The 14,655-nt window shown below is 39.9% G+C and overlaps 1 protein-coding gene across 1 annotated transcript; it reads left to right on the forward strand.

The window, feature by feature from the left end:
• Positions 1-3,455: 3,455 nt before the first annotated feature.
• Positions 3,456-13,728, forward strand: LOC308384457 (uncharacterized protein; the record flags this gene model as incomplete). The annotated part of the gene is made up of 5 exons (XM_080863024.1): positions 3,456-4,274; positions 8,595-9,357; positions 9,819-10,066; positions 11,737-11,916; positions 13,519-13,728. 5 exons carry the CDS (start codon positions 3,456-3,458, stop codon positions 13,726-13,728), a joined length of 2,220 nt encoding a protein of 739 aa, XP_080719150.1.
• Positions 13,729-14,655: the final 927 nt, after the last annotated feature.

A 14,655-nucleotide genomic window follows, 5' to 3' on the forward strand; every position in this document is an offset into this window, starting at 1 on the left:
GTGTGTGTGTGTGTGTGTGTGTGTGTGGCCTGCTGATCAAAGGGTCAAACATCCTTGGTCAGGAAGAGGGTAGCCTCCCCCTCACCCTAGATGGTTCATCCTAGATAACACGGTGAGGAAGTCCTGCAGTTCATCTAAACAAAGAGCACTTAGACTAGAACAGACGCAACTACGTTAATCCTACCATAAAATAATAAGACACGGTATGACCTCTCATGCTCCCAAAGTGCTGTCTAATACACACAAAGTTTGCAGACTATCAAGGATCAAAACCTCTACCAATCTACAACTAATTACAAAACTCTATAAGCATATATAAGTAAATATTTCTAAGCATAAATGACAATCAACAATACAAATCTAACAATAATGAATCATAAAAAAACAACAATATCTTTTAAAAGTCTCCACTATAATCATCAGGAGCAGTTACAGCAACCTACATTTTGTAAGCTTTGCTATATAATACTTTCAACCATTATGGTGTCTGTGCAGCCTCCATAAACGTAAGTCTCACTTTTGCTGGTTGCTAAATTTTAACAGCGTTCTGCAAACCTCAAGACACATCACGAACATGAAGGCACAACAAAGTGACACAGATGGTGTGTTGATTTGTGTCTTTGCATTCATGCTAGCATGGAAACCTATATAAAATTAGAAAGACAGCAACCAGTTATCAGTCTGTGCAAATGTGCAAATTTAAAGTTGTTGTACTACTTTCACATGACAAGAGCACAGTTAGATCTCACTCAGCCCAGGTTATGTGGAGCCAAATTAAAAGTTGGCTCAATGGAAACTTGATCATTTCCCCACAAGGCAAAGAAAAAATGTATGCAGGTCCAAGGTTCTCCTACCCTTTCCATCTTTGACAAAGGAAGGTTATAAACACAAGCAATCATTATAACGTTGTACATAAAGCAATGCTGTTTGGACTAGCATGTGATGCCACGTGTCTCAGTGAGGTATCATGTCATGTAAATCTCCACTAATGGTGTCCTTAAGTATCAGACAGCAGGGCACACTGTTGGATTATGGCTCTCACGTAGTGGCTGCGTGCACATCGTTAAATGCCTCTCAACAAAACATGTTTGTTTTTAAGAAATGGCTGATGAATCCTGCGGTGTTTCTAATAATGAAATATGAGACACCATTAAACTATTAATGATCTCAGATGTTATATCAAAGTATCAGCCAGAATTCTCTAAAATTTAAATTTCATCCAAATCATTACACTAAAGTGGTACGTTGTATGGTTCTGTTTATCCTTTTGATAGTAAGCACTGGTGTTGTGTTTATAGAAATAATGCCTCAATGCTAAATCGGTCATTTCTTCTGGTAAAAAAGAGAAACTTCTGTCAAATTTAGCAGAAGTAAGTGAGAATCAGAGAGTCACTGTATCCTGTAAAGAAAATCTCCTGACAATTCATACCTTATCACATTAACATATCAGGTTTTGTACAAATTAGACTAACAAGTTAGAGCTCATCAATTAGTGAGCTTTAGACTTAATGAAAGGTGGATGTTGTCACCTTTAGACAAAGCAAAGGCTTTCTGTTTTTGGTCTTCATGGAAAGCTATGTGGCTGTTGGCTGTAGTTTCATATTTACTGTACACACATGCTGTTCTTATTTACCCCTTCGCAAGAAAGACAACTGGTATATTTCCCAGAAATTCTAAGCTAATATGTAATTTTAAAAAAATGCCTAAAATCGCAAAAAAGTATTGTCATTGTCGTTTTTCTCAGAAGGACAGTGTCACAGAAAGGGCGGTGCCAGAAAATCGGATGTTTGTACTTAATGTAATGTGTGTTGTGGGTGTTTAAAGATAAGGAGCTTAGAAAGAACAAGCTCCTTATCTTTTCCTGTGTGTTCTGAAACTTGTTCTTCTTGGCTTTGCATCGCGCTCTCGGGCAAGACCAACGAGCATGCGGTTGATGCATGTTTCTTGCTCTGCTGTTCAGGTCTAACAGAACAAGTATAAACAAAAAAAATAAATTATTAATACATTATTATTAGTTGTCCATCATCAATAAGGAACACCTATTGTACAGTAGATGTGGTTGAATGCTTTTCTTCTGTGCAATAATAATGTGGACATCCCTCTTCTTTGAGTATGACTCTGTCTCTCCTCGCCGTGCTGCTTTTAAACAGTCAGTCAGCATGGCAGGCTGAAGGCGGACAAGTTCTGACACTGATTCATGAGACTCGTGTGAGTGACTGGGCTCAACAGGCATGCCCTTGTCTCAGCAGAAAACCAGCTTTCATTATTCGAATGATTGCCCTGTGGCTTTGACGGAAGATTAATTGACCATAATCTGATTATACTGTGGCCTGCTGCAGCCCTGAAGACCCCCAACCACCACCACCACCAATCAGCCCTCCCCTCTGTGGCGTCTGTCTGTGTGTGAGTCATTAAACTTAAACTGCAGTCTGCTGGTTAAAATAAAACATGCTGACCACATGGATGAGCATTTTAATATGTGGAGATCAACTGCTTATGATGCTGAACAGCTCTGGTACCTTCCTGCAGCTAGAACTATAACAAAAGCAGATTTTTAAGGTAATGTTGAAAAAGGTGTTTATCTAGTTTTCCTTCTCAATATGAGTGCATCAAAACCATGATTGAGTCATGAAACTCTTTATGGTTTTGTTTACATCAATATTCTCAAGTTCAAAGATGAGTGTGAACCGGAAACTCACTTAGTAATTAAGATGGTCTCCAGTTATAACCCAATTCCTGTCCTTTAAACCTGTTCTCTCCTCTCTGCTTTGTCTCACTTTGCCTCTTGACAGTCTTACTTTTTCCTCAACCTGTAGCTTTTTGGGTTTGTTGTTGTTGTTGTTTTCCAGTTGGCTGAATCATATATTGATTGCACTGTAAATAATACTTAAAACCATGAGTGGAGATGATCAAAGCTTGAGCTAGCTGTTTGTTTCCATTATGTCTCTCTTCTTCTTGACTTGTTTTGTTGATGTCTTGTTTTCTCTGTCTCCCAGTAGGTAATGGCAATGTGATGGATAGTTAGAAGCCAAAGTTAAAAGGATTATTCCTGGCCATCGAACACAGAAGGTCTTTGAAGCCAGAAGAAATCACCTGTCTGGCGATGCCCCAGCACCTCATCTCAGACAAAGTGGATGAATCTATCAGCTGAACTTTCTCAACCTGTTAACTTACCATGGTGCCAAGAAAGCTTGCGTGATTCTAAAAGGTGTTCTTGAAGACAAGCAGCTGGAGTTTAACAGTCCCCTTTGTTCCCAATGTTCCCTGTGTTTTTAGAGCCCTTCCTTGGAGTTTCTGTCACTTATCCTCTAAAGGGAATTTATTTTGTTGACATGATTAGCACCAACACCTCTCAATCAGAAGCAAATGATTTCCATTGATGGTGTTTGTCCCCACAAAACTAAAGCCTTTGAAGACTGTCAATTTCCGAGGAATAATTTGGACTCTGACCAGATATGGCCAGAGACGTCCGTCCTCTGAGCCAAATGCCTTTGTCTACAAAGCACGTGCAACGGGTGGGAGCTACTCTGGGGCTTGTCCTCCCTTTCATCCCCCTACGATCTCTTATTTTCTATTACTTCCTTTCATGTGCAGCAGCAGCAGGTAGTTCACCTGGCATAGAATATGATTATGGCATTAGCCCCAAATTTGTTTGTACTCCCATTCCCCCAGAAGCAGATCCCAGCTGCTTCTCGCCACCCAATGTGCCCCATGGACCAAGCAGTAACAGCCATAGCAGTGACCACAATGGCGGGAGCAGGCGAGGCATGATGTCCGACGAGGCCAAAGCCACTATTCTGCACTTGCGTGAGAGCCTTGTGAGGCAGAAGGAAACCATCCTGGACCAGCGAGAGACAATCAGGGAGCTGAATGCTAAGCTCACCTTATGTGAGGGCTTTGGGGGTCACCACAGCACTGGTCACCATGACAGTCATCACGACAACCACCACGACAATCATCACGATAGCCATCACGATAGCCATCATGACAACCATCATGAAAACCATCATGAAAACCATCATGATAACAACCATAACAACCATCACGGTACCCACCATGACGACCATCATGGACATCACGGCAGCCATCATGCATCATTGTCACTGCACCATGGGCCTTCAGGATATCACAGCAATGACCACCATTATTCCCACGGCAGCCACAGACTGGACCACAACAGGAAGGGCTCGTCATATAGCAAACACAGTTCCTTCTCTCCAGAACAGACTGGAAAAACCCTGCAGACACTAAAGGAGAGGCTGGAGAACTTGCAGGTAAGCATGAAAGATTATAGTTTGATCATTTTTTGTAGCGTACTCACTTAATAGCACTTAATAAAAAAAAATCACAACTGGATAAATGAACTCACTGCGCACTAGGACAGGTGACTGGGACCATGCAGTATCTTCAGTTTGATTTGTTTTGCAATTTTTAAAAGTGTCATGCTTTAAAAATTGCTGCACAATGATCTTTTTTTAAATTTCAAAGATGCATGAGAGCTACTTGCCAAAGTCTGAGCCGCATGGGAACATCCACTGAATATCTTCCTCAGTTATGCAGGAGAAATACTAAAAAGTATGAACCGAGTAATTAAACTGAGATTGCACTGCAATAAATTATGAGGGAAATGGCTGTTAAAATCTTAGCTTACCAAACGGTGACTTTACCGTGTGTGCCTGGACCTCTTCACTATTCCAAGCTTTCTGAGGGCAGAAACAATGCACAGCAATGAATAATCCACAGCATTGTTCATTGTTGTTGTTCATTGAAAGCCTTTTTGTATCAGTGGAGTTTGAGTGCTGTCATTGGTGAGCTTAGTATCTGTTTGTTAACAGTCTAGGGTCCCCATGTTTTGAAATATCACAATTTTGTGTGATGGTAGATACCAATAAGAGCTCGAGCTGTTTTAATCGTGGTAATTGTGGTCCGCGCCATTTGGGTGGAGTTGCGCTTTCTTAATGCTCTCATGTTATTTATGTATCTGTTTTACTATTTCTCTTTTAATTATTTATTCATTTATTTGTTTTTAATTGTAATTGTGTGTCAGGCACTTTGTGAGTGTGTATGTGTACTTTATAAACCTTACCTACTACACTTTTTGCACAAAGAAAATTCAAATTGTCTATAATGTGTCTGCAAAGAAAAGCTGCAGACAAGCAGAAGTCTATTAAAGGTTTGACTTAATTGGGGTCACGTCTTACGTCACTGAGAGTCACATGCTCAGTCACCGAATCAGCTGCCTTTGTTATCTGCTGCCAAAACGAGGGATATGTTTCATTAGGACATAGTAACCTGAAGGTTATTCTATGGATGTTGTACATTTTACTGCATCATAGTTAATGCATATTCTCAGGACTAAATCATTAATTTTTTAATTTATGTTTTTGTAATAATTTGGGGGAAATTAAAAAAAATAGCATTCAGAAGTTGTGGGCAATCTGTCTCACACACTCATCACAAACCACCCACCAGTCACTATGAAACACGTACCACCCACAATGCTAATATGAAAGCTGCTTGACTATTGTCTCAGAGTTAATGTCTCTGCATCGTTCTCTGTCTTTCTCCTGGATATCAGTGGCCAAGGTCGAGCTCAAAACAGGAAGAAGCTCTAAGTTGATTAGCTCTCACCCCTGATCTTAACCTCTGTGTGCCAGCAGGAGTAGGATAAGTTAATAATAATAATAATAATAATGGATACTTTATTGATCCCCATGGGGAAATTACTTGTTTTTCTCTGCATTTGACCCATTCACTCAGTGAAGCAGTGGGCAGCCCACTAAGCAGGCGCCCGGGGAGCAGTGTGTAGGGACGGTACCTTGCTCAGGGGTACCTCAGGGTAGCCGTTAAGTGGATTCGAACCGCCGACCTTCCGATCATGGGGCGACCACTTTACCTACTGAGCTATCCCTGCCCCTAAGCTCCCCTGGTGGAAAACAAGCAGTCTATAGTATTTAAACACCGACAGAATGACAAAGAGTTTAGATTAAAGAAAAATCTTTTTTCCCCAGTAATTCTTGTATACTGGTTTAGCTTTTTTGTGTTTGAACTTGTGTGTAATCTCTTGCCTTAAAGTAAATCACTACACACACGAACACACAAACATATCACTTTCTCTCTAAAAACACTCTCTAAAATAATATATATTTATAATATAACTATATATTTAAAATGAATGTTTACCCTACACAGCTAATTACTAATCATTGTTATAATGAATTCATACCAAATGCAAATCAAAGTTTTGTCTTGTGGTTCTCACAAAAGTACAGTCATGCTGGAAACCCACGACTGTCTAACAGCCAGCAGGATGTGGAAGAGTGCAAATGAAAACTGCAATAAGGTTACAGGATCATATTTTCAAAACTTTCCATGAAGTCCTGCAATTTCCTTCACTGTTCTCCAAGCCATCTTTATTTCTTCTGTCACTATAAAATAAAAGAAACTGAATCATTCGGCTCCAGCTCCCCTCAAACAGCATCAGTTAGTTATTGACATAGAAAGTCAGTTATTTCAAAGACTTTCCAAAGCACACCGTTGCCTCACAGCAAGAAAGTCTAGGGTGCTAGGGTGTACCCCACCTCTCATCCAGCCGTCCAATGACTTTGATAAGGATAAGCAGCAGAGATGGATGGATGGATGGAATTCCTATTTAATAAGTCCTCCAACAAATTTTACATGGGTTTCCAGTATAATAGAACAGGAATGTCCAAACATGTATAACTTTCGACTGGGAGACTGGGTGTTGATCTACCCAAACCTACTACAATCACCATGGTGTCTATAATTTACTACGACAACTTTGGCTGGTAGAAAACAGACATAGAACAAAATACCCCAAGTACAATCAAAAGCTGAACAAGATAAAAAGGAACCAACTATCAGATTTGTTAACATTACAGCATGTAAAGCATATTAAAATTCACTCCCCATATAGCTGTCGTGAATGGGGAAAATTTCATACAGACCAATACTACTTTATTAACATATCAACCCCCTCACTGGGTTCAAACACCAAAAACTAATTTATAATGAGACCCTCTACAACATTAAACACATATTAGAACAACACCAAGAAAAATGATACAGGCACTTACTAAGACAAGGGCTAGAGGTCTCTTAAAATGAAAACATAACTCTGGTTCATATCAAGCGTTTGTGTTGTTTAAAAAGACAATAATGTTAAATTCATTAACATAAACTTACAAAGCAATAAACATCTTAATGATGTTTTTTACAGTTGTTATAATCCTTCCAGATTCCCAACTATTTAAGTGGTTTTGCTGTCTCACTTTGGTTATAGTTTCATTATTCTGATGTCGTAATGTGAGTCTTAAACCTGGCTGCCAACTGGCCTGTAAAAGCTTCATTATTAGTGTAGGTGGTCTCAGGTCATGCTGAGGGAAAGTGTTGCCAAAAATCCCTTTCGATCTCACTTGAAGGTGTGAGACAAAACAGAACTGGTGCCAGGATTTACCCTCAGCCTCTCCCTCTAACAGGATGTCTACACCACCAGCCTCTGGCCATGCACCGAAGGGCGCTAGCCAACCTCACTTTCAATTAGCTTCATCCTTCCTGACAAGGCTATTAATCGTGGCGTGTGCTGGCAGGGAACAAAGTCGGATTTGCTGGTGAGGAAGACGAGGATGAAGGAGGGAGAGGAAAAAAGAGGACAAGAAAACTTTTCCCCCTGCACTTTTAAATGTCATACTGAAGTTCCTCTTGTACTATTGTATTGATATAACCTTTGGTTCTTGTTTAAAGCATTAAAATGCAAAGTTGTTGTTGTAAAACTCTTATTACCAGCACTCACCTTTCTCCCCCTACAGTCCTTTTCTTTGACATCTTTTTTTATAGTTTTGCTAATAGACAAAACTGACAAGGAGTCACAATCATGCAGTTAAAGTCAGTATCTTTCTCCAGTAATGAGTTTGAAATAGCCTTGTCTTGAAATCAGTGCCTTACTTAAATAGATTTTTGGAATGTTTCAAATGAGGTCTGTGGTTAACGCAAGTCCTACACATGTTTTCACATTTTGTTTTAAAATATGAAACTGAATACCCAAATACCTGCTTCAGGAAACCCATGTTCTTCAGGGACATTAAATGTCATGATGCCACACATAGGAGCTTTGTGGTGGGAACATTAAAGTCATACTACCATAGTTCATTTTACTATAAAGGTACTTAATCTTTCAAAAATCCTAAAGGGTCCTTAGATTTGTGATGATTATACTAGTTATCAAAACACCTACATATTCTAAATTTCTATTTTTGAGACCTTTTTTCAGCAATAATCCAAAATCCAGTTCTCTTTATTCAAGTGAGCCAGGTCAGTGCTGACATCATTTTTGCCCTGCACAAATCGCTGAGACGCTCTATGAAGATCCCCCACAATGTCAGCAGGACCTGTTGAACTCTGTTGCTATTGCTGTGGTTTAAATAGAAGAAATTGTTACTACATTGATGGGGATTATCAGTTTTAAGTACACAAAGTATAGCAGAACCTGATTGGATTGATGTTTTCACTCTGTGGAGGTAATAGATCATTTATAGGTAGGTATAGTTATTAAGCACTATTTTCTTTGTCTACAGGCCAGGAACTCCTCCAGCTCCTATTCCAGCTCCCTGAGAGAACTTCTGCAGAGGAAGATCAATGCTTTAGAGGAACAGCTACACAGGTACTACAGAGATCACCATGACTATGGTCACCATAATGACCACCATGGAGATCATCATGATGACCATCATGGCAACAGCCACCATGATAGCCATCATGATGGCCACCATGGCAATAGCCATCATGATGACCACCACGATGACCACCACGATGACCACCATGATGACCACCATGATGACCATCATGATGACCACCATGATGACCATCATGAGGACCACCATGAGGACCACCACAATACCCATCACAGCAACCACCAGAATAGGCATTGGTACAACCGCCACACTGGACACCATAATCGCCATCGTGATCACCATCGTGACCACCACTATGATGGGCACCATGGTCGGCATTATAATCATTTCAGCAGCCACCATAATGACCATCATGACGATCATCATGATGATCACTATGGTCATCATGATGACAGTCATCACAGAGATCACGATTACCACCATCGACCTGGATACCATGACAACCACCATGATGATCATCATGACAACCACGATGATCACCATGACACCCATCATGGCAATGACCACCACGATGACCACCACCATGACAATGATCATCACCCGCGACGGCTTCCTTACACCAGTAAAGAAACGAGTCTGAGGGGCACTGGACACAGCAAGCTGGAAACAGTACTAAGCCAACTGCACCACAGCAGCACTGACCATGGTAAACATACATGCGCGCACAGACATAGCTACACACACTCATGATTTATTTTAGGGATGAATTTGAATTCTCATTTATTATTTAATAATTACAGAATATCTTTGTACCTACTATTATCCGGCTTTTATTGGAGGTTGCCCTATAAAAAAAAACCCCATTAGTTAGGTTGCTGTGGTTGGTGCTAGTAGATTATTATGACCCATAATTACCTCATTTATATGATGAATGATGAAAGCAAGCACAGAGCATTGTTTTGCCTTTAATAATTATATTGATATCATGTAGATAGAGAATATCTCCATAATAATTGGGTCAGAAAAAGGAACAATTCAAGAAAAAGAAAAAAATAACTTGTTTGTTTCTAATGCATATAGAAAATAGTCTAACAAAAGTCTTTGACAGCAGTATTTGTTGATCACAAATGAATAACATGACTCTAAATTTATTCTCCATCTCACCAGGGAACCAAAAGCTAAAGAGTCCCACTGCCTTCCTGTTAGACTTCCCCATGAGGACTAACTACATGTATGGCAGGATGAGGCGGTCAGTGGTGACGGAGATCTTTGCCTTGACCATCTGCCTGTGGCTGAAGGCAGGTGCAGGTCCTGGTCTTGGCACTCCCTTCTCCTACTCGGTGCCCGGGCAAGCTAATGAGCTGGTACTTATTGAATGGGGCAGCAATCCCATGGAGCTGCTAATTAATGACAAGGTAAAGCCTGTCACCATGTCATGTCACAGTGATTTATGATCTAAATGTTGATGAATCTGGACACAAAAGCTAGTTCTGAAGCTCAGCCTATAGTGCAAAGGTTTATGGGATCTTTTTACCAGTCACTAAATAATTTATCACTGTAAGAAAATACTTGCACATCAATGTGAAGAATCTCTAGGCAAGTCAGAAGATGTTTGGTCCCAGAAGCTATCTGGTTTCCTGTTTGTAGACCACATACAATCCAGGTTATCCTGACTAATCAAAGTCTAGCAGGGTCGGGTTGTATAAACTGCTTGTGGTGAGCAAAAGAAGGACTTTATCTGCTAATGTGTGATGATGATTTAGAACTAGCTCACGTTTCACTGCATCAAAGAGTAACAAGGTATAAGTTCAGCATTACTCCACACTAGTTTGGCTGTACCAAAGTAGAGAAAAGAATATACTTTCACCAACATGACCAGTGTTACTGACAGCTAGTAGTACCGTACCACCAAGAAATAAGAGTCAGAGCAAGATGATAATCTGCCAAATTTACTCGGGTGTGAATATTTTTCTCAACTAGCCAAAAACTTCTCTAGTAAAGACTCCAGAGCAATGTAAATGATATATATAATATTGTCATCTCATGTCACAATCACATACTCAAATTCATACACAAAAACTATAGAGCTCATTTACTGGTTGTTCCTTTTAACAGTGATTAGCATTTTGAATATCTGCTGTAATTTATGTATTTATTATTTAGTTTTACTAAAACAGTCTTCTTAAAATGTATAATATCCTCAAACTTCATTGGCATAATATACATTGATTTTGACTTTTTAAACATTTTTATATTTATTTTGGTTGTTTTCACTTGTAACAAATTGTTCACATTTTGGTACTTCTCTGTATACTTCTAATGCAGATTAGACATATATAACGAGCCCCTGCAATTGTCTTTCGGTTGTTTCTCCTAGAAAAAGATTGCAGATGTCTCAGTTCAAATGACAGTAATCAGACAGTAACCCAGTCAGACTGCTGACAAACAAATAATTCAATTAGTCAATTAGCTTCCTAATCTTTAATTCTCCCCTAAACGGAAGACAGGTGTTTGTCTATTTCCCTTCTGTGCCCCAGTACTTCGTGCAGTGAGCTCAACAAACAAACGAACAACACAATAATCTGATTATTGTAATTGATTGGCCTAATTGTCTGTAGCACAGACAATACCAGGAGGGATAAACTGACGTGTTTGTTGTCTGTGAGTCACACACTTGGCAGTTATCAAACTGATCATTGACACAGTTCAATGATCTCAGAATGTAGATTAATCTAAGAGTTTAATTACTTTTCTACAATGTTTTATGAGGATGAAATGAGAGAAGATTCACACGTTGTATTAATCCACTTTCCCGACAATCGATAACAGTTGCAGATAAGGCTTGCTACTGTGTGAATACTCGTGCAAAATTAATGGCAGGCTATCAGTCTTTTTTTCTTTTTACTCCATCAACATGATAACATCTCACATCATTTAAGGCTTGATCAGGTGTAAACCGTGCCATCGCGACCCTTGGATAATCTTTTACTTGAAGGTTATGAGACGTTTTTCCAAATAAAAATTAAAAAATAAGTAAATAAATAAATAAAATCTCTTTTTTTTGTCTCTCCACCTGGTTCTTTAGGCGGCGACTTTGCCCATAACTATGACAGATGAAAAGTGGCATCACGTGTGCGTGACGTGGTCCACACGTGATGGTGTCTGGGAGGCCTACCAGGATGGAGCGAAGAAAGGCACAGGGCAGAACCTGTCAGCCTGGCACCCAATCAAACCAGGAGGGATTTTCATCCTTGGTCAGGAGCAGGTATGACACACAACATGCCTTCTGACTGCGGGATAATAATGTCACATACAGACTATGTCAGCAGATATAGGTATGCCAATTCATTTTATACCCCAATGTTTGCTATAAGAGGTTTTAAATTGAGTAAATACAAAGTCAAATGTGTGGGTCATTATTTATTTAATAAAAACTAAACCAAAGCATCTTGTAGAACCAGCATTAGTGGCAGTAACTTCATGTAAAATTATCTGTTTGACTCTTAGAGGAATTCGTTTATGCACAGCTGCCTTAACCACCACAGCATTTTAATGAAACTGAGGTGTGGATTTTAACTGGGCTTTTGTAATTCTGCATTGTATTGCATTCAATGCATTCAATGCATTCTTGTCTTTTTCAGCCATACTGTTGTAGATTTGCTTTCATTCTCTGAATCATTGTCATGTTGCACGAGCAGGTGTCAGCCAAGCTTTAGCTGTTGAAAAGATGGCCTCATATTAGACACTTTGGTATACAGAGAAGTTCAAGGTTAATTCAATGACTGCAAAGTGCCTGTGTCCTGTGGCTGCAACACAAGTCCAAATCCTCACCCCTCCACCACCGTGCTTGACAGTGTATTAGACGTATGTGTTGATAAGCAGTGATTGGTTTCTGCATATAGACATTCCCACTTTGGTTTCATCTGTCCAAAGGACATTGTTGCAGTTGTCTTGTGGTTTGTTTTGTAACTTACTTGCAAGCTTAAGCTTTTAACATTTAACATGCTAAGTGAGGCCTCTACAGTCTTCAGATGAGGTTTTTGTTTTTTGTGCATTTTCTCTGAGCACTTCATGGCCTCCATTCCTGTGAAGATTGGCAGCTGCTTTCCACTTGTGAATAATCTGTCTAACAGTAGAATGATGGACTTGAACTTGTTTCAGAAATGGCCTTATAATCCTTTCCAGACTGATGGGCAGGAACAAGTGTTTCTGATCATTGATCATATGTTTTGTTCTTGGCATTGTGTTACACTTCCTGACCTGAAAAATGCTAAAGCTTCTGCTTCTATAGATTACCAGCACCTGGCTCCTACTTTCCTTTTTAATTCGTATCAATACTGCTGCTGCATTGTGATTTAATTTTTGTTAAATAATGATATGATCTAATATGTCATGTTTGGTAGTTCATCTGTTATATCTATCTCATTTAAGACTGGCTAAGGACCAGATTATTTTATGGCATCTGGATATGTTAAACCTTGGACTTGTAAGAGGGTCTCTTTACTGTGACTGATAGTCTGTCTGTAGTGTGGAGAGCTGAGCTTGTAAGGCCAAACGTTGTCAGTTTAAATTTTTTAAGTTTTTTTGAAACAGCTGACTTTGTATAGTGCCTTTCAGTAGATATAAACATATGCACTGAATCTTTATTGTCTAAATGATGTTGGTCATTAGAAAGAAAGCAGGGTTAAGACATTCTAGTATTGGCTTCATTTTTAGGGCCTCGGCTTTACTGATCAAATTTGTGTCAAACTAAAAATGTCATTTTTACCAGTTTCATATCTTATAGAACAACTTTCTAATCCCTAGAAGGTAGTAACATTTTAAATATCAGCTCTACATTTTGACACATTTGCTTCTCCCTCCACAGGACACAATGGGAGGCCGCTTTGACGTCACTCAGTCTTTTGTGGGAGAGCTGTCAGACCTCCAGTTCTGGTCCAGAGTGTTGACATCCAGTGAGATTTACAGCCAAGCAACCTGTGGCGGCCACCTTGTTGGTGATGTCATGTCATGGTCGGAGGAGTCGGTTGAGCTCCACGGAGGCCTCACTGAGCTTTCTTTTGATCCCTGCCACTAAAGATGGACGCTGACCCCAGGGCTGTAGGATTATCCTTTTCTAGTAATTGATAACATGGTTGTGTCAAAAATGGCTGACAAGTGGAAATACATTATTTGATCATTGGTCAACCATAAAGCGATCGTTTCTTTCATTTCTTCTTCCATCATGTTGGCTGCAGAACTTTAATAGCACAAGCTCAGCTGTGGGCCACGAGCAGTGTGAGGACTTTGGTTGTTTGTTTTTTTTTGTATTTTTCCATTCCTGCCGGATCCTTCTGCCTTCTCCACCTACACCCTCACTTCCTCGCTCGAACGCTCCCAGCAGGACACCTTTGAAGGCTCCAAAGAGTGCAGGGCTTTGGATTTACTGGCTGCACGCTCATGACTGCAGCACCTCTAAGAGATCCAACACACATAATAGGATTTCTTTCAATTGGAACAGGCCCAAAGGTTGCTGGTTTACCATTAACTGCCCTGCGCTAGCTTGTTCTGTGCGGTTTATGAGCAACATAGACATTACAGAAGGTGAAAGAGAAGCTAAACGAAGCCACATAGAAACCTGAGTGAGGACTTGTGCGTGCTGCTAAAGAACCGATAGAAAGGTTGCAGTACACAGCAGGGAAAAGCACTGCATACTGATGGTTGTTTTGCACATTGAGATTTTGGCAGACTATTCTTTTTGTATTAGTATTTCATATTGAAAACTCTAAAAATATGTGGGGGGGGGGGGGGGGGGGGGGGGTTGTAGAATTAACTATAACATGCTTTTGTGTGGCTTTACAATGTGAGTACATGTTCAGAACAGTAAATCGTGCATTTTGTCAATGCAGGACTGAAAATGTTTTAACCTTTGGTTTTTCTTCTGTCTGTAAATGAATCATTGTGAAAGGTTTGTTACATAAGAGCAAAACAGCTCAATGTCAGACACGACACATTACAGCCACGA

The sequence above is a fragment of the Rhamphochromis sp. 'chilingali' genome (assembly GCF_963969265.1).
Source record: "Rhamphochromis sp. 'chilingali' genome assembly, chromosome: 17".
In the NCBI taxonomy this organism is placed as follows: Eukaryota; Metazoa; Chordata; class Actinopteri; order Cichliformes; family Cichlidae; genus Rhamphochromis; species Rhamphochromis sp. 'chilingali'.